Below are 21,157 nucleotides of genomic sequence, written 5' to 3'. Positions count from 1 at the left end.
TGACAAATAAAAATCTTAAATAAAACAGGCTTTCTCTCCCCTCTCTCCCCCCGACCCATCCCTCATTCCAATTTCAGGTAGCTTGGCACTGAGTAATTGAACATTAAAAAATCGAGTTTGTAGACTTCATACAGCTGCGTTTGGTGCTCGGAGCTGATGTTCTGGAAGAACTCTGTGGTCATTTCATCAGTAGTTCTCGTAGACTTTGCATAGGTGGGGAACTTCAGGTAGTTGCCTACTCCCGCCAGCTGGAGAATGTAATTCGAATCCTCTTCGAGCGTTTCGTACTTTCCTATGAGGTCGTAGTGGATGTGGCAAGGGTGGCAGAGGGAGTACACAGTCTGCCAGTGCTCGTTGAAGGGCTCTTCTCTTTGGGTGTGCGGGTCGATGAGATACGCCACAAACTCTTCGAATTTCACGTCATCGCCTTTACGCAGAGCTTCCTGGGTTGCGTTTTTCCTCTGTCGCCTCACAATTTTGGTGCCATATCGCTTGTGGAAGGAAGTGTTGTACTTCTGGGTGAACTTGTTCCTGTAGGCTGACACCAGTCTCTCGAAAGGCTCGCGAACAAAGAGGAACTTCATGTAGTTTTTCAAGCGGTGGTTGATCTCTGGGATGCTGTACTGGTTGAGGGTCTTCAGGTTCGAAGACACATGGGCTTCGTTGGCTGGGATTTCCATCGGATCGCTGTACTTGCCTCTTCCTGTCAAAACCATCATGACTCTCTTCCAGTTTGTGCAGGCCACTTTGGGAACATAGCAATAGATCATTTCATGATCTTCATCCACGACCAGGTGTTTGAGATCGTTGGGTGTCAGCACGCGGCGCTTCCTGCTCGATACACTGTTTGCTCGGCACGTGTCTGTCACTTGGTCTCGTCTGATCTGATGAAGAATTGCTGTGTTGGACAACTGCAAAGCAAGAACAGGCACCAGTAAGTCAAGCAGCTGGGAAACTCTTACTGCCTTTTTGCTTATTGTACGAATTCATAGAAAAGTAGATTACTGCATGTATAGAACAGCTCATTATGTCACTGAGTAAAATTGTTACTGTGCTAGAAGATAAACTCTTTTTGTCTCCAAACTTCTTGATACGTGCTGCTTAAATGCTCTTCACAAAGAAAGTGCCCAGGGCTTTGCTTTGAGGCCAATGCAAAGGAGCACAAGCACTCACACAGCCTGGTGGCAGTGTATTTACAGCACCCTCACCCTGAGATACAGTCACTGCTTTTCTTAGTCCTGGAAAACAGATCTTCCCTCCACTCTGCAGTCCATCCCACAGCTACAGCAGTGCTGGACCCTGCCTGACCTTTTGCTGCTGAGATGGGGTAGGAAGACACCAGAGTTGGTAAATTTGTCAAAATGGAAACAGTATGTGCTCTTGTTGCTGATGTCTTTCATGCTAGAGAATTAATAATCACGGCTTTTTTCTTGGCTATGACCTTGGCAGAAGAAATTAAGCCCATGGAGATTCCTGCTACTCCCCAAGGGGAACATTCACTCAGATGTGATTTCTTGAGGAGCAGGGAGAATATCAGCTATAAATTTGCCTCTCTGCTAAAGTCATATGGACAGAGAAGGAAAGATTGTGTGGCTTTCTAACACACACAGCACCATATTCACCCACAGCCTTTTATTATTTTGTTAATAGCGCCCTAACTTTCTAGTATTACTGCTACCGGATGCTTTGGTGAAGCTGTAATCTGTCTTGGGGAGGCCCACAGGGCAGCTGCACAGAGATGGCCACGGTCTTGCCACCAGCCACCACCTGCCCAGATTGTGTCCAGCGACAACGGCGAGAGCTTCTGCTAAGGCAGGTAATGAGCTCCTGGAGGAAACAGGGAATGCTAGCCCGAGCAAAGGACCATGCTGACGCAGGGCTGCTGTGTTTGGTTACTCAGAGCCATCTGAAGTGTCTCTGCATGGCATGGTGTTTTGCTGTGCAGTCCTACCCTCACTGCTACAAATGCCTTTTATTCTGAATAAATTGCATCAAAGCAACAGGGGGAAGGTTTTGGTAACGTTATTTACATTTACTTAACCCCACTTACCTGTGGATTTCAAAGAGCCTTACACACAATCATTAGTTTAGCCTCAAAGCCAAGTATTAAGGCAAGTATTGACCTTCCTATCTGATAGGCAAGGAGGCCTGAGATTCCTTCTTGAACACTGAGTCCTTCAAAAGTGTTTATCTGATACCTTCTGATTAGGTTAACATGAATCACAGAACACTGCAATGAAGCAGTTGAGGCAATGTAGACTGTATACATCTGCTATGGGGGTTATAGGGGTCTTCCCCCTTGACAGTACAATATCCTTGGCAAATGGTTTTGCACCAGCTCGGGGGTTCATACTGAACCTCCAGTTCCTGCAGTCATGGGTCAAATCTCTGCTTCAATATCAGTAGTTAGCCCTGACTCCTATTAAAAAAAAACCCTCAAAGAAGAGGATCCAAATGCACTTTAGAGGCAAAACCCAAACCAAACCCCAAGATGGGACCAAGTCAGTTGTAGGATTTCTGAGCTTTGGAGGGAAAGAAGATAGAAATGGTATTGTTACAGACAAGCCTTAAGAGCCCAGGTTTCACCTGCCCAAGGAGCAGCAAAAGCTTTTACAACGTCTGAGCAGCAGAGACTCTCCCTCCCTCTGAGCTGCGGTGGGTTGCAGAGGAATGTTCTCGTGGGGTGGGCAACACCAAGGGGCGGGTGCACCTCAAACTTGGGCAGAAGGATTTTTTTCTTCAGGACAGCATTTATGAGCCAAGCCTGGGACCCCTGTATTTTGTACAGTGCCATCCACCACTTCTCCTCTGAATTCCTTGATACTTTCCTCATCTCATCTCTTTAGCCCCTTTGTTCAGCAAAATGTTGGCTAATGGTTAAAACATGCAATAGCCCAGTGCAGCTCCTTTAGACAGCTTGGCTTGTCTTTTGTGCGTGTGTGGTATCCCCCTGAATACCTCCCAGGTGCATTTCAAGGGCAGTTTTGTGCTATAGTCCAAGAGATGAGAAGCCAGATGTGGAATGTGCTTCACGCTTGCTAGGAAAACTGACTGGCAGGGAGTTTCCAAAATAAGATGTTTGAAAGCAGTTGTCAAGGACCACACAGATTTTTGAAGAAATTACTTTTTCTGTTGAAAAAATATAAAATCCCTATTTCAATTTATGCTGTCCTTAGAGAGAAACAGAACTAATGGTCACCTCTATACTGGTCAGAGTTACCAGTGAAAAATTTTCAAAAAGAACTAACCAAAACCCTATGCAAACACACAGACATACAAATTCTCCTCTGCAGACAGATAAAATGCTGAAATCTCTCTTCCTGGAGATTTTCATCAATATCATATAGCACAGTTCTGCTGTTTGCCTCTGGTTTTAGAGTAAAAAAAAAAAAAAGAGAAATGCCTGAATATACTGCTACATTACAATATGTTAATGCACTGTATTTGCTTTTCTGGTGCTGTTCTTGGGATAAATACAGAATTAAGTGGATGAGATTCTATGGCCTGTATTAGATAGAAGGTCAGATTTGATAATCTAATGGTTTCTTCAGACCCTAATCTGCAGATGAATCTTTCTGGAGCTGTGCTTTGCTCCTGATTTCATTCCTACATCAATAGGCTAAGCACTTCTTCCCCATACATTAACATTAATGAGATTTTCAGGCAAGAGGAAAAATGCAGCCTTAGTGTTTGCAATTGCAAATGAGATTGTATTACATTAAATTCACTTAAAAGATTATACTTGTGCATTTTGAAGTGGTACTTGTCTCCTGCTCTTTTTAACATGGAAGAAATATGAAGAAATGCCATACAGGTTTGGTCAGCTACATTTACCAAGTATACACTAACACCCCAGGGTCAGCTCTGCACGTGCTCTGGCCTGTCTGGTGGCACACAGAACACGTGTTAAATATCAATGTAACACTAAAAGGGTATTGCCCTATTCTGATAAATCACAGTACCATTTGGTATGGCTGATGGATGAAGGACCATGTAGGAATTACAGTTTTGAAAACTCTACTTCCATTTTTATTTTTGCCTATTGACTTCAGCTTATTGAAAAAAAGGCCAATTTAGTGACTGTCCTAGAATGATGCCAACTGTGTCAAAACCCATTTTCTTCTGCAGCTGACTAATACACCCGATGATACACCCTGGAAGAGCTGACCTACCTGCTTCCCCCAGAGAAGCAAAGAAAGAGCCCTGCTGGCTGTCCCTGAGGTTTAATGGTAACAGCCCTCTTGCTGAAGGAGTGGGCGACGTGAAAGCCACACTCACACCGCGCTAGTGAAAAGTCAGGTAAGGCGCTGGAGAGCCTTTAACAGAGCTCCTGCAGAACCACCAAACTCTTTCCTTGTAAGCTGCAAACCACGGAGGACATGCTCCGTGGTCCCCAGAGCCTACAGCATCATGTGAGGTAATCATAGCAGCATTTTTCAATTTGATATTTTGAAATTATATATTAACACTGAGTTAGCTGATGCTAATATGGTTCCTCCGCATTTTAACTTACAGGCAAGGCTTTTAAGCCACATCATAATTTCACTCCTGAAGCTGGTGGGGGAAACTGGGAAAAGAGTAAGATTACACGAGACTGGAACTACATTTATTTAAACTAGAGGTTCACTTAGTCAGTGCAAATGTGCTCACAACTAACAAGGAAAATACACCCTACAGATTTAAACAGCCAGAGAGATAAGATTCAAGGGACAGGTATCTTTAAACCCATGGTTGGTGAAGGGCAAGTCAAACAATTAGGGCCATGGACTGTCTTCCCCCAAAGCTGTTATAGATGCGGCTACAGAGGAGTTGTGAGAGCAGGGCTGCTGCCTGGACACTGACTGCTGCACCTATGGTCATTACCAGAGGTCCCTGCTGAGCCCACAGTTCAAGAAGCCATGATAAGTAATGACCTAAATCCACCCCACTTTCGGAGAGGGCACTTTTAAGCATGTGTGCAGGTTACCCTGAGAGCAGCGTGGGAATGGTGCTCGGGTCTGTCCTCTGACAGTTCAACTTGGACTTCAGCTGAGCATTAAAGGTTTTGGGAAGGCATCCGATAAAAGCATCCCTTCTTTCCTGAAAGGACTGACAACACCATAGATGCACTTGATCACGGGTTTTTTTCCTGCAGAAGTCGTAACGGGGGACAGAGAAGAAGGGCATGTCAAGATCAAAGTTTTTCTTCCTTTTCTGATGCAGCAACCGAGTTGAACAGGGAAGCAACATGAGCAGCGGGAGACTCCCAAGCTCAGCAGCATTTAAAAGAAGAAAAAAAAAAAAAGTATTCTGGGGACACTCTGATCCCAGAAGCTTGTCATCTGATCCCAGAAGCTTGTCATCTTCACCAGTCCCAAACTAACAACGAGGGAGGAAAGCTAAGGCCAGCACACTCGGCTCATGTGGATGTGTTCTGTACAGCGGGGGGGGGGGGGGCTTTGAGCGTAGTGCACTGAAGAATATACTGACCAGAAATATATATGCTGACTAACTGACAATCATCAACCCATGACATGCAAAGGTTATTCAAGGTAAATCACAGTAATGAGGTGGGAGGTATTTTCTTCTGGTTACTTAGGCACAGCAGGATAAAATAATCTTTGAGGGCCTTTCCAAGCTTGATGGCCAAGCAGCAAGTTCAAATTTAAACACAGGATGTTTTTAATTAATGTTTTTTTCTGAATATAGTAGTGTACTGCAAACTAGGAGCAGAGATCAATCCAATTCACAGGTACCTGCACTGAAAGCACTTTTTTTAATAGAAGGATGGACATACCTAAGTGTGACTCAAAAAAGAAATTAATTAAATTTTGTCTTCCTATAAAATATTAGTGTGCAAAGAAGTATCTCCTGCGCTTAGAAGGCAAGGTTTTATTTATTTCTATTGCACTGCCTGCAGCTGCTGCTCTGCACGTTACTGTAACCAGGCTCACAACCAACCTATGCTGGGAGTGCTAACATGACAACTGGGCATGGCAGACTAAAGGGCAAAATTATCCAGATTAGTTTAGAATGGAATAAGGAGGATAAATATTGTGAATGGAGCTCGCCGTCCCATGCCCTGCTAAATTGCTTTTTCTCTTCAGTTTTGCGTTAATGAAGACTTTGCATCTGCCTTTAATTCTTCAGTTACACTTGTGTTTGGAAGTTTGGGTTCTGTCCTACACTAGAACTAAGCAAGTTGCCACGGCGTTCCCCTTACCTGTGGTCCAAGCAGCTATCAATCAAAATCAGCTGTATCTCTGCTGAACACCCAGTTGGGTCTATCCAATAGCACTGTTAAGCTTACCATAAACCTGAGCTCATCTCCACCAAATTCTTCTTAATGGTATTTGTTTAGAAGGTGTGTGCAGCAGGCTCCCAATTCATTGCAAACAAGGTCTTAACGTGAAAAGTGTCAGACAGACGAACTATAGGTGGCACTACCAGTCCTAGTTATGGGACATCGAGAGAGACAATTATTTCAGTTGACTCAAATCTCTCAGGTATTATCAGCTCGCCTTTCCCCAGCCCATCAACCATGCCATCCGAGTTCTAGGAAGTGTTTGTTATTTAATATACAAAATGTTTCTCGGTATTATTTATATTTTCCCCAATGCTTAAGGTTTGGGGTTTTTTTTGAGCAGGAGGTTACATGCAAGCACATTTTCCATCCTGTTTTCACATAAAAAGCATGACTAAGATTCTTGCAACCTTGATAGACAGCCTTGAAGTTACAAACATATTTTAGATTATTTTAATACTTGGCTTTTACAATTTGGCCCCATAATTACCCCACTTGGTTTATATATATTCTATAGACCAAATTCTAGATTGTTTTTTTAAAAACGTTCAGCATTAGGCAATAACGGGGAACTAGCAATTTTTCATACTTGACAGTCTAAGCATAAGCATTTCTCAAATCATCACAAACAATTATTACTCTTTGCAGATTTGTACAGATGACAGTCAGACAATTATAGCTATGTGAACCAAAACACTGAATCTAAAAGAACAACTGCATTTTAGATAAAGAGATGTTATTAAACTGACCTGGACTGCAGTATTTTTTTTAAGGAATAGCTTTGTAACGTTTCATACTTTGATTTATTTCATATTTCATAGCCTATTATTCTTGACTTAACTTTTTAAAAAATTTCCAGCACTCAAATGAGAACCCCACCAAAACCTCAATTAATATTTGTTCAGAGTCCAATAAAACAGACTAGAAAGTACATTGTGTGTACTGGAGATGGAAATGCTTAACATCTTCCCTGACAACTTGTGGACAGACAAACTGGAATACAAATTTGCTAGGAAAATGTCTCTACAGAGTGGCTGGATAACAGAAGATAATAAAACTAATATTAACTTAGGAGCATTTTTATTAAGCAAGAAAATTTTAGAGACAGATTATATCCTCTGAAGGAAACTCTTGAAATATTACAAAGCTGCTTTCTTTTCTCCATTTCATGCATTGAACTTACTGCCCCACAGAGAAGATAAGGCCGAATATGCTTTTTTTTTCCTAATAATTCCCTGTATTGCAACCCAAGATAACCACACCATTTTCAGTTCCCACTGTACAGAATGCACCGGGGCTATGAAAAGAAAGATCACAGCTGTTGAGAGTAGAAGTCATACACAGTAGCTGCTAGCACTGTATTGTCAAAAATCCTAAATTGCTTCACATATTCCCTCCTTCTTCCTATACATGGTCCCAACTTCATCCGTGTGCGTCCGTGGGCATGCATGTAGAAGGGAAGGGTGAAATAATTCAGCAGTCGCATTACTTTGGCTCCGGAGGCTACCATTATTTGACTAACGACACACCCCAAACCTGCAGCAACTTTGGCATTCGCTCTTCTTTGTCCAGGTACGTGATTTGGGTGCTAGAAAAGAAACAATACTAAACCAGTCAAAATCCAGCAGCAGACACACATGCAGCCGCAGATGCTGATGCTTTCCTGGGAAAACTTCACAACTAAGTCATTATGTGTTGGCCTTTTTGTCCTGGAGAGCCTAAATGATGCGAAAAATGCCTTGAAACATCACAGCCTGGCACCAAGTGATACCAGCTGTATGTTAAAACCAGCTTTTTAATCAGCCTAAGACTCCATCACACAATAAGGTATGGATTCAGGAAGAAAAGAGGGAGCCCCCTTCTAAATGCCACCTTCTCCTGTATAATCCCAAACACCTTTGGAAGCCTTTCCATTCCCATTCTCCCTTCTCGAAACTATTTGGTGTCAATATGTAGGGTTTGGGGCTAATAAGATGAATGTTTACATCCTGTAAAATGTCTACTCTGAATAAGGAGATGGAAAAGTTGGAAGGCCCCAGGAAGAGCAGGCAGAAAGACCTATAGCCTGGCCCCGCAGGGGGTGAAGGACATGCTACCGTGTGCGTTGCTGTTGTGAAGCTCTGGGGGAGTTTCACAAACACAGAGCAGGCAAACTCGAAGTGACCGAGTTGAAGTGCAATACACTCGAGAGGTAAGAAATCATCAGGAAGGCCAGAGGAGCTTCGAGCTGGGAATAATTAAAGCAAAAAATCTTCATGTCGGCGGGTTTCTTGGGATTTAATTTATAGAAGACAAGCTTGGGTCCTCACGTTGCGTGTACAAAGAGCACTCTGCATTGGCTTTCCAGCGGCCGACGCCGGCTGTCGGAAGGGAGGGTGAGAAGGGGAATTTGGCAGATGGCCAACCCTTTTTTTCCGCACAGTAAAAAGCAGCAGATGAAACCCTGGGCTGGGACCTCAGCTGCCGCGGTGGGGTGAGGGTGATGGAGCTGCGGTGCCTTCCCGCAGCAGAGGCTCTGCTGCCGGGAGCCCAACCACCCCATGCTGCCGCTGAAGCGGCTTGCTGCCGCTTTGACAGAAAAGGACAGAGCGTGATGAATTTGTCCACTCCCAGCACATTCTTTAAGTGCAGCCATAAATCACTGTTTGTATTAAAAAGCTGAAAGGTCTGGCTATCTTACGAATTTAATTTCAAAATGAAAACTTTCTGGCCTTTCCCCTCCAACACACACACACAGATGTGCACACATGTGATGGCTGGAGCTGAGCTCATGCTCTCTCTACCTGTGCATGTAACCTGTAACACACAGGGACTTAACCACGGTCTTTCTAACCCGCCTGGTCCCCAGGGATGGATGCCTCACCTCTACGCTACAATCACTGGCCACTCAAAGCTGCCTCAAGTAGCCCTTAGGAGCCCCTACCTATCACCCTTGATGGACTTATGCTAATGGCTGATTTGACAGACACGCAGCAAGTGAGTTTGCTCTCACACAGCTGGGGGACAGGGAGTGGAGACCTGGCGGTGGGACACAACAGCATGCCACATCCGAGAGTATGAGGCTGCACTCGATCTTGGCTGAGGGGGAGCTGATTGCATCTGGCCTTGCCTGGGAAAGCCCCTTCCTGAGGATACACTACTGCTGGCTGCAGCTGATGGGAAAGGGCCGGGCTTGCAGAACTGCCTCCAAGTCACCAGGGACTGTAGATAGGGTCAAAGGGACTTCCACTGTTTATCTCATGGCTCCCATGTTGCAATCAAGGTGTAGATGTCCCACAAACTGGGACAACCGAAGCCTGGGGACAAGCACATGCATTGGGAAGGTCGAAGCCAAGAGAGTGACCTGTAGCTGGCGTACGCCGCTATTACATCTCCACTGTGGGAGCTGTAGATGTGCTTTTCAAGGAGAGGCTTGAGGACTGGTTAGCAAAAGGCATGCCATGGACATCTGCAAACGATGCACCAGGAGGAGCACTGGGCTGGGGATGCATGGAGTCAGCCAGGGTGGAGCTGGGAGTAGCCCTTAAAAAACAGAATAAGAAACTGCATTTTAAAGTAGCTGGTATCTAGGAGACAATGGAAAAACTGACATTTATTTTTCTGTTGCAAGACGCTGTAGTAGTAGGGGTGAGATAAACTGGGTGGAGGGGGGTAACAGGACAAAGTAGACACGTAAATACAAAAATACATAAGAAGTTCCACAAGGAGGAAGGGAATAATCTTCTGTCTGGACTCACTGTGGTTACGACAAGTAGTAATAAAGCTAAACAAGAGAGACTCAATTTAGACAGAGGAAAAATCCCAACTGAAAGCATAAGGTATGTCTGTGCTGGAAAACAGTGAGCAATCTCCAGCATCGGGAACCTCCAAGAACCTGCCTGAGAAGGTGTCAGAGTGACCTAAATGATCCTGCCAGGCAGGCAGGTGTCTCCTTGCGAGTCCTTCAAGCTTCACGAACCTGGGATGGTGGCTTTTGGAAGCTAAGCTCGCTGTTGCAAACCTAGGCATTTTACATGCTTTCAGCAAATGCTGCAGAGCCACAGAGGCAGAGAGGCCAGTTGGTGCTTGGAATGAAACCTCCGTCAGGAAAAGCCAACAACATCAAACTAGGGGGTGGGCAGAGACCAGACAGGTGCTCGGACACCACCACGACAGACACCCTGCATAGGACATGGTGGAGGAGATGCAGGCAGCCTGAACACCTGGAGTTGCCTGGGACACACGTGCCCCGCTCACCCCTGGCAGCTCTGACCTGGCAGCAGATGTTAATGGATTTCTCGGTAACACAAATCCTCCTCCTGTACCTCTGGGTTGCAGCTTAGGTGTCACACAGTCAAGTAGAAATACTTATTTTCTTCTCAGCAGGGTATCTGCGATTTTAACTGAATACAATTTACTCAGTCCCATGCTAAATCAGGGTAATATGTTTCCAATTTTTAACTCAGCGTGTAATGCGCCAATATTGCTCCAAAGCTTTTGAAACCCAAATAGGAAAAAGAGAAGATAGTTGCTGCATGGCTGGTTTCTTTACATACAAGAAACTGCTTTAGCAACCCGCTGGAGGAGAGGGGAACCCCATAATTACATCTTTAGCTGTGTTGAGTCCCTGTCCCCCATGACCAGGGCAGGCACTCTGTGTGGGACACTGCGGGATGTCCTCTTCTAACATCTCCTCCCTCCTGCAAACCAGGGATACAGGCTCAGGCCCCCACCAAGAAACACCATGCTGTTTTTTTTTTAAGGTAAGACATTGGAAGTAGGAGTGATCACACCCAACAGCATATAACCAAGTTGTATGGTCTCCCCCGTGAGGCTCGCTTGCTGTCTAACTGGACAGTGCAAAGGCCCGGAGGAGATGGAGAAGAGAGAGCTGATCTCACTCCCCAGCAAGTCAGTGGCAGAAACAAGAACAGATTTCATCTCCTGTCTCAGTATGACTCTTTTTTTTCAAGCAATGATTTGAACGAATTCATCCGGGCACAGACTGGCAAAATACCCAAATCTCTGGATAATGGATTTTCTTCTCCTCAACTAAGCTATTACAAATTAACATTGAATTTCTTTTAGTTCCCTTTGGTGAGGTTATATTGTGCTCAGACTAAACCTTGCTATTCCAAGGTAATTTTTCCTGGCACATTTGTCCATGCTGCTCACTAATGTTCACAGAAGGCAACTAACCAGGGTTGCTCTTTCTCCACAGCCTTAATTACAGTTAACTGGAAACTTTTCACCTTTCTGGGGCTGTACAAAAAGAATTAGATGACCCCCTGCTTGAAAAGACAAAAGGCCTTTTCTATTAAGATGCTAGCATCCATTTATAATCTTAATTACAACAGGCTTCCCAGGAAACCTTCCTGCCACAGAATGAAGTAGCACAGAAATAAGACTCTGAGTTAACATGGACAGCCTGTTTCATCAATAGCTTCTTGGGTCTGATTTCTTCTACCTTGAGATAAATACCAATGACTCTGACCCTGAGGGATGCTCAGCCTCAAACAAGACAGCAGCAGTCACTTAGTCCAACCCTAACGCTGTCAGGATTAGACCCAAAGAGGGACCAAAGCAAAAGACTGAAGATGTGCCATGACACAGGGGAGGGATTTGTTTGCTTTTGCAATATTTTCTGATTTTGTTAAAAAACCAGATGTTCCAGTCTTTGTGCACCGAAAGAAAGTCACTGCTAGTAGCTGACCACAAATGACTCCACCACAGGCTTCTCTGGGAAGCAAAGAGCATTTGCACAAGGCTGCCCTCTCTGCTGGCCACCGACACCTCTTCCCAAATGCCAGCGTGCTCCACCCACTGTGCCAGCTCTACACAGACGACAACATCCAACGCTCCGCGGATCCCACCACCGGGCCCTCGCTGGAAACCTCCCTTCTCCCTGGGTCCCTCTGAATCGCAGTGGGGGAGACCTCAGCACAGCAATAAAAGAACAGAAAACATGCCTGGGTAATCTTCATTAAATCCTGACAAAACTAAAGGTGTCTTGTTTTTTTAATCATCTGACTTGCTACATTAAGCCTTCTTATGTCGGAGTATGACGGCAACGTTAAAAGTAACTTCCATCAGCTATTTAAGACAACTGGAAGGTACAATTATTAGCATGATGCCTTGTTAATTTTCCTCATTTCTACAGCTGTGTTTACTGTGATTTCTAAGGGTTCTCTGTCTCATCTAATAACAGATCCATTTAGGGACTGCATACTAAATGTTAATTTACAATGGAAGAACAAATTCTTAGTATTTCTTTAAATGGCAGCTATTTTTTTGAAACTGTTCCCTCAGCTACATCCTGAAAGGAACTGCACATCATCTTTTTTTTCCTTTTTTAAAATGCTCGTTCTTTTTTAAACTTCCCAAAGAAAATGTGCCGAAAAGGCCACTCTGAGCTCTGGCTTTCGGGATCCTTCTCCGGCTGCAGCCAAGCGCTGTCTCCTTGCTCTCTGCTCCTTTCACGGATGCTGAACACGCGCCAGCCTCTCATCAGTTCCCTCTCTATCTGCTGAAAGGGCTGGCTCCCTCTTCGCTGCGCTTGTACCCTTGTCATCCGCCTTGTCCCACCTGCAGCTTGAGCACGCCAGCGAAGATCAGGAGAAAATGGAGCTCCGGAACCTAGTTTTCAGCTAGCTCTTGGTCTGCATGCAAAATCCCCCAAAGCAGGTCCTCGCTGTCCCTGAGCTGACTGCAGCGCCAGGCAGGCGCTCGTGGCATTTGTGAGCGTGGAGGGCACTGAAAGACCGGGGCGATATCCCCTCTCCCCGAGCAGCAGGGCAAGGCGAGCGGCGGAGAGGTGCCAACCCGCAGCCCTCCGGCCTGAAGGGACACGGTCTGACAGCCCGGAGTGAGTCGAGGCATTCAGCTGCGCGGGCGACGGGAGCCAAGAGCGTGCACTCAATGGAAATGTGCCCTCTCCTGCGCGGCGGGGAACAGGGTGGCTCTGTCCCGCACACAGGGCCAGCGCTGTCCCACCTCCCACAGGGCTCCTCGCGCGGCAGAGGGCTGCGCTTTGCCTTAAGCTGCTGGCACGGATAGCTTCCCCTCAGCACAGGTAAAATGTAGTGCCCGGCAGTTTACAACCACTGTGCCGCTTTTTGGTATTACAGCCTTGGAAACATACTTACGGAGGGACTGACTGCTCGGCTATCAATACCTCCAGCTACCACTGGCTTCTGCTTGCCTGCCCTTACCAGCCTGTTATTGTTCTTAGGGTTTTTTATTTTTATAAGCTGCTTATTTTCTCTTTGATTAAAGAGAGAAATAGTAAGCTGAGCGGGAATACATACATCTCCCTATATACATACACACGCATACGCACATATGCATCCCTGCCCACATCCCAGGGGTAAGCACCCAGATGGCACACCAGCTTATGTGGGTCACAGACCAGGGCACACGGGTGCTTCCAGGCAATACTGAAGCACTGAAATATATTCTTATGTGTAAGTAGGTGGGACTGAAAAAATTCAGTAGCACAGTGGAGGGAAAGCCTGCACAGCTGCTGATCTTGCTTAGTAGGGTGGTCTGAGAAGCATCCATGGTGCCCACAGCCAGTCAGTATCTGGAACCGCTGTCACCTCTCTGATGATTTCAGTCAAGACAGCAGAGGCTCCTGAGAAAGACTGGGAGTTGATGCTGTTCTGGCTTACTGAATGGAGATTGTCCTTCTCCAGAGCTGCCAGGTGACATGGATTTAGGAGCAGGGAAAAGTGACAAGTTCATACAGTGCAGCAAGAGCTGATATTCCTGACAGGAGAAGTAAACCTAAATTACAGTTTCCAGCTAAGAGAGCTGTCATTTTAGACTCTCTATGCAGTAACTTCCACCCACCAGATCCATGAATGAAGAGCTAATGGTTCCTCCTCTAACCCGCAGCGTTGCCTGCTGCAGGACCCGTCTTCACAAGGCAGGGAGAGCTGCCAAGTGCCACCGTGCCCTTCACCCCATGGGGGGGCTTCCATGGCACAAATGCCTCCCACAAACATGCTGATAATTAACTGTGGATTTTGCTCTTTGAACTTATCCTGCCTTTTATGAGATGCATCAGCACAGCTGACCTAGAGATTAACAACGGCATCCAACTGCTCTAAACCCTTTTAGTTTTGCATTTCAAATACAAAACTGATTTCATGAAAGTCTGTTTATCCTGTTGTTTCTAAATCCCTTCTGGAGGTTAATACTAGCTGGAGCAGGTCACCATGTGAAGGTCCATTTGCAAGGACCACACTTAAATGCTTTTGATCAGGTGTCTGCAACCCTATATCCATTCCTGTAATCCATCCCCATGACTATCTTCCAACTGCTGTGTACCCCAGCTAGCATGAGCAGGGAAGTCTCACAAAGCCTCTTCCCAACTTCTCCTACTGTTTTTGGAGACCTTCTCTTCCTGCTCCACGACCTGACTTTATCTCTAGCTTTGTTTGTTTAAAAATAAGCTTTGCTCACAGGGGAAAGCAGTACGTGCGATTCACTGCTTCCAGGAACCAACAGTAATTTCATTCAGCTTCTTCTGTCCTCCTGGGTGCTCTCTTCTTCCAGCTTGCCATCACCTCTCTTTATGCACATGCAAGCACAAGCCCTCAACTTCAGTTCCTCTCCCCAGTGCTCTTCAGAAGTGGTCAAGGCCCCCCAACTCACCTTATTAACACCACTGCGTTCTCTCAGCCCCTGGCTAATGCAATACAGGGTCCAAGGTAATCCCAGTTATTTTAAGGTTAGCGTTAACTCTTCGTTCTGCCTGAACTTCTTTTTCACTTGTGCCTCTCACTGCTCTTTCCTCACTCTCCTTGGCAGCTCTTCAGTTAACCCCTCCAGCGTCCCTTTTGCAAGCTGCACTCAATACCGCTAGAGCTCAAGTTGCACTTTCAAACCCACGGAGGGCTGGGAGCAGAGCGGGGAGATGCAAACATTTTGAAAGGAAGACATGAATGTTAAACAGGATGAGTAAGAGGCGGCTCCAAAATACACATAGTACTTAGGAGACTGAGATAAAGCAGCTACCATACACTACTAGTTTAAACCTGATGCAGAACATCTGCTCCTGTTTCGTTTTTAATGATTCATGTTCTCTTGTCTGCAGCTCCAGAGAGAGAAGGACCACCTGAGCAGAGATAAACCGCAGGTTCGCTTATACCATTTCCAGGAGGAGAAAACGCGAAGATTATCTGAGAAAAACTGAACTGCTGAACAGCCAGCTAGGCTATGCAGAGCCTACATCAGCCTAATAATACTTTTTGTTCCCTCTTCACCCACCCCAACATTGCAGACAGGATCGTGGCCCTCTCGTCCTCCCCTCTCCACTTAGTTTTTCTTAGATCAACTGAGATCAGTAAATCTTAGAAGCTCAACTGTAGCCTAAAATTACAGCTTGTTGGAAGTACTGTATCTCTAAGCTCCCTACGGCGAGGTAGTGGAGCAGTCCTGAGTCCACTAAAATATGGGCATATTTTAGCTATGACCTGCCTCGTTAGGGACTGAAGGCAACAGATGTACACATTGAATGGGAATAAATGCTGATTCCCAAATAAACCTCAGATAAACTGCAGAGGGATCTGCAGGTGCTGGCAGGATGGATAATTCCTCCTGAAGCTGCATCTGGAGCCGCTATTGCAGACTGAGGTCTGGGATAAAAATAACACTCAGTACTTATCTGGTCTTTTTCCATCTGTAAACTTCAAAGCATAATGCATCATCCTTGCTTTCCAGATGTGAGAAGCAAGTCACAAAGAATCTGTCCAGTGTTGCTGCATTTTTCTACCATCTTCACAAGCTGAACCTTGTCCTCTCCCAATATCTCTTCCCTGCCCAAGCACAACTCTGCCAGGTTCAAGGCAAGACAACCCAATGCTACCAGCACTTTCAATTTTCTGTGATTCTGCTCGTATTTTAAGATGGGGGATGGAGTTTATTTTTCAGCCCTGGTTCCTGGTACATCTCTGGGAGAATTTCAGAACAAAACATCTCTTTAAATATTTGTCCCCCCTGAAGTTTCTAGTCCTCCCAGTTACATAAAGGTTAAGTAAATGGATTAAACTGGTCTCAAAATTCAGGTTGAGAAATTGTGGCAGTAAAGAATGCTGGTATCAGCAGATTACAGCTATTCAAAGTGTTTGGTTTAGACTTACACCTTTCCCTCTTTGTTATTTCTTTCCTGACCAACACTCGTGAGATTCACCATTGGGTGTAACTTCCATATCAAGTTGGTGCCTATGAGAAATTAATAACAGATATTTGGCACTGCCTGTTGTGAAAATGTATAGCATGTACTGCAACAACACATATAGTTTTCCATTTATCAAAACAACTATCTTATATGCCACTGAGATCTAATGGAAAGTCATCAAAGTTCAGTACAGTCAGAGCACTCCAAGATGTTGTATGGGGATTAAAAAAAAATCACTTAAAGTACAAAAAAGGAGGGTTACATGTGTCGGTCAGGTTTTTAATGTGGTGATATGAGTTAGCCACAACCCCGGAAAATCAACCTGTATGTTACTGAAAAAAACATAAAGTTCATGGATCTATAAAGACCATGGCGAGAAGGCAGCATTTGATTTCTTCTGGAAAAGTACTGGGTTCATTGCAAGAAAGAGGGGTGTGAGCAGCATACAGTTTATCTGGAATAGGCGGACAATATTAAGCCAAACCAGTCCAATTTGGAGAAGTAGCATTAAGAAGCTGGTTAGTGGTTACAGCTTAGATGAAGTACTACAACTCTGCCTACCTGCTTCAGCCTACATCTTACTCATCTGCATGAAAAACAACTAGAAACACAGTAGAGAAAGTGAAGGAAAGCATGAAGGAAAACAAGTAGTTTGAGCAATTCCATGACAAAAAAAAAACAGTAACAAAAGCACAGGCTGCCTGGGAACAGCTCCCTGGGTTTGAATATCATCTGGTAAAGCAGTCTGGTACCTCGACATCGGAACAAAGATGAATGAACAGTCTAAAATGTCTGTCCATGGATGACAGGAGAAAAAAGTTGGTGAACAGGTTTTTAAGGAATTACAGCCCCCTCCAAGGAAGCAAGTGAAATCAGAGCCTGGCTCTGGCGTTAGAAAGTGAAGCGGAAGGAACACAGAGAAGAAAACAAAAATGATACGTAGTGAAAACATTGCTCCTACATCTCTGGGCTGAAGAGCTTCCTTTGAGAAGCTCTCGCTTTTGATGGCAGAGGATGACATCTCTCTGGGACGGGAGAGGAAAGGAAAACAGAAAAGCCTGTGATAGATGAAAACTACTAAACAAAAGAGACTGTCTGGGGAATTAATATTTATGACATGCAAAAAAAGATTGTAGTAAAATAAGAGAGAACACGAATCTAATAAAAGCAGAGTTGTTCTGAATTAAAAAAAAAAAAACAAGATGAAGACCTGCAATCTGGTGCTGTGCTATCAAAAAACCAGTTCACTTCTGTCTCAGGCAATGTCAAAACAAAAAAATCGACATATAGGCCTGATCCAAAAACTAGTGACGTCAATGTAAAAATTCCTCTTGATTTCCAAAAGCTTTTGATTTGACTCCTTGGGAATTTCTGATGTTATTAAGAGCTGGAAACCACCACTATCACAGCCTAAAGAAATCCTATTGCTCACCCAGTGGCACAGAGAGATGCTATAGGTCCGAAGGGTTACTGCCAGAAGCTGAATAGCTTCTCTGCTCAGTAGAGAACAACGGTGCATCTTAGATCTTGGCACAGGGCATCCTAGATCTTGGTGTGGGGTGTTGGGGGGTGTTACCTTCAGTGTTACAGAAATTATTATTTTTGAAACTGAATATGGGAGTTACTGCACCAATGGCTTCTTAAAGCCTTCCAAAATCTTCCCCCATCACAGGTGTGAGCTAGAAAATGTGTTTTCACTCAGAGACCCTCCTCCTGCCGTGGAGTATCATAGTGTGTCATACTCAGTGCGCTGCCTAGTCTTGTTTTCAAAGCACATTTGCTTTTGGGGAGGCAAATGTTTTATAATCCTAGTGCATCTCTCTGCTGAGAAGCATTTCTTCTGATATTCTGCTAAAGTTTATATTTCCTTCCCCCCCTAAACATACCCATGGCCAAAAGATCATGAATGGCAAAATGGATCAGTTAAAAAAGGCTGAATGAAAACCACTGTGACAACCTCAATTCTGAGTTTGTTTCTCTGTGGGTTCGTTTCTTAGATGGGGTTTTCATTTTAGGCAGGGTTGTTTTTTATTTCCAGGCATGGTTTGCTCTGGTTTATGCCCAAGGACTTACACTAACAAAGTCCTACGGTTCTGAGAAAGTAGTATAAACATAGGTGCTAATCATCTGAAAATCTTACCTTCTGCACTACTTCTTTTCTTTAATAGCACTTCCCAGACTGAGGCCTTTAGATGGTGTAACTGCAGCCCGGGTCCCCAGGCTCAGAGTTACAGATGCCACATAAACTGTGGCACCCCTTCCTCACAAGCGATCATGTTTGAAAGAGCGTTTGCTCCAGCAAGGAGTGAACATGCCCTCACCCCAGGGTACTCACGGTGCACAGAGAGCCAAACTACACAGACCCTCTGCTCAGACCCTCTTCACAGGAGCAGCCCTTGGTGCCCAGCACCAACTTGAAGAGGGATACTTACCCTGAGCCAACGCAACGTTGGGTCAAGACTGTGTGGGGTGCTACAGGGCCCTTCTTCCCACCTGGTGTGGCCAGGGGAGGGGACACAGTGTCCCACAGGGGTGGCGGAGCAAGGGTGATGCTAACCCACCTTTGTCCCTTTGGTTTATGTGGGCATGATGGTGCAGTAGGGATGCCACCTGGCCTGACGCCACCCCAAGCCCATGGCCATCTGGGTGACAAATCTGTACAGGCAACTGATCCTGGAAATACCAGCTTCTTGAGGAAGAAGGAGCGAGCCTCCATAGGGAAATGCCAGGTCATGGGGGTTTCAGGCCTATTAATACAATTTAGAAAGAAAAGAAAATCTACACTGGGCTATTAGCAAAAATCAGGTGTTAGAGTGCAGGGAAGACGCATAAAACACTGCATTAAACTACAGCAGTTTTGGTCTACCTCAGAACATAAAGTTTATTGAATGGCTCCCAGAAGAGGGGAAAATGGATTTGGCACTCAGCAATAAAGTCTATAATTAGTTTTTTATAGACAATCCACGAACTGTGCTCGACTCCTGACAATTTTTTGTGGCATTGGCTCGTGAACGCCCTTGTCCAGTGCCGCCATTGCTGGGAGCAGGACTTACAGCTCAAGGAGGGCTCTGGGCTGTCCCTTCCTCCTTGTGAGGAGCCGCAGCAGAGGAGCCCACAGAGGAGCTCGATTCTCCCTGTTGTGCCGTTGGAAAGGAGCAGTGATGGGTCCTTTCACCCACCCAAGGCCACCCCAACCACCTGGAGAGCCTCCAGCAAGCCCTGAAGCTGGGGGAGGCAGGGGCGGTGACCCGTCCTCTGAGCTCAGCCTCGCTGGAAGAGCCAAACTCATGAACGTGTCTGTGGCAAACCAGGCCTGGTGTTTTGTGACTCAGGACCCTTGAGCATTTCCAGCCATCTGGTTTCCCAGAACTGGCCAATCTGACAGGTTCGCTGCCAAATTAATAAAATAAATTAAATAACATGGATATGTGAAATCGTGGGAATGCAGCTAGGGATGTAACATATCACTTTATGGAGATTTAAAAAGCTCTCCATCTGAGATAAGATGGGGTGGGCATATAGAGATGGGATAATTTAAAAGATTCACTACCACCATAAGAAAACACTTTCTGAAATTATTTACGCAACAAAATTTTATGTTCAAGGACGCTGGACTCATTCAATAGGCAGCTCACAACTATACAGCTACTGCGAAAAATAACGAATATAATTTTGGATGGAAAATTTATAGATGCGTTTTTAAAATGCACATGCTGATACCCTCACTTTGGTGTTTTTAATGGCCCTGCCTTCTGTGTGTTCATGGCCTTCCTGAACCTTATGTGAAGTTTGAGAGGACTTGTAAATCAGTTCCTCTCCTGGACCTTTAAATAGCAAGTGATTAAAACTAAAAGCAATCTCTAATTGTATAAAAGAAACCACTCAACTAGTTACGGCTGTGGTCATCAGGCATGATGCAAGCTTGCTCCCTCTGCGGCTCAACAAAGTCAAGAAACCACAGACTATTCCCAGACTCAGTTCTTAAAAGTCTAAATCTAGACAACGGTAATTTACACTACGGTTAGTCACGCTAACCTATCTTTTATATCTAACCTAGAAAGACCTTCAGAGAGAGAAAACACATATTTTACTTAAGAGATTAAAGAAGAGCACTCAACAGTGCTCTCACTGCTGTACACTGAATAGGTGAATGCCAACAAAAACATGACTGGACCAGACCCATCTGTCCTCCAAACATAAAGCAGCAGCCTTTCATTTGGGATATCTGTGAACAAGCAGACAGCTTATGTCTGTGTAGGAGCATATGGGGTCCCCACAATTACAAACTCTCAGCCCCGCTGTGAAGCACGTAAACATTATCGCCGTTCAATAAATATGAAACTTGGTCAAGCTGACATCGTGAGTATGTGGCAGAGCCAAGCTTGACACCCAACAGTGTCCTGGTCTCCTGTCATTAACATCAGCTTCTGCAAGCAGTAAATCTACCAAAATAAGACAAAATAAAGCTTTCCCAGTTTCTAGTCCAATGTTTCCCTTTCTGCATCACACTTTTAAATTTTCTTACTGAGTTCAGCGCTCTATGAAAAATGTGTTTGCCATTGACAAGGTTGGAATTAAGCTCAATTTTTTACCGTGTCCACATTTCACTGCAAGAAGACTGTGGTTCGGACCATGGGCCTTATGAAAATTAATGTCAAGCTTGCCAGTGACTTCAAGGAATTGAGCATTTCCTCTGCTGTGTTTCTGCAATG

At 44.9% G+C, this 21,157-nt stretch overlaps 1 protein-coding gene across 3 annotated transcripts in view; it reads right to left on the bottom strand.

The window, feature by feature from the left end:
- Positions 1-62: 62 nt before the first annotated feature.
- CHST11 (carbohydrate sulfotransferase 11) overlaps positions 63-21,157 on the bottom strand; it is a gene marked incomplete at both ends in the record, with an annotated part of 170,369 nt that continues 149,274 nt past the window's right edge. For all 3 annotated transcript variants that reach the window (XM_082308562.1, XM_082308561.1, XM_082308560.1), the window contains one exon: positions 63-911. In XM_082308562.1, coding sequence (XP_082164688.1) covers positions 63-911 — 849 coding nt within the window. The remainder of the gene's footprint in view (positions 912-21,157) is intronic.

This window comes from Platalea leucorodia (genome assembly GCF_965183815.1).
Source record: "Platalea leucorodia genome assembly, chromosome: 4".
Classification (NCBI taxonomy): domain Eukaryota; kingdom Metazoa; phylum Chordata; class Aves; order Pelecaniformes; family Threskiornithidae; genus Platalea; species Platalea leucorodia.
The sequence above is the reverse complement of the archived record's forward strand: the minus strand, read 5'-3'. Positions and strand labels throughout refer to the sequence as shown.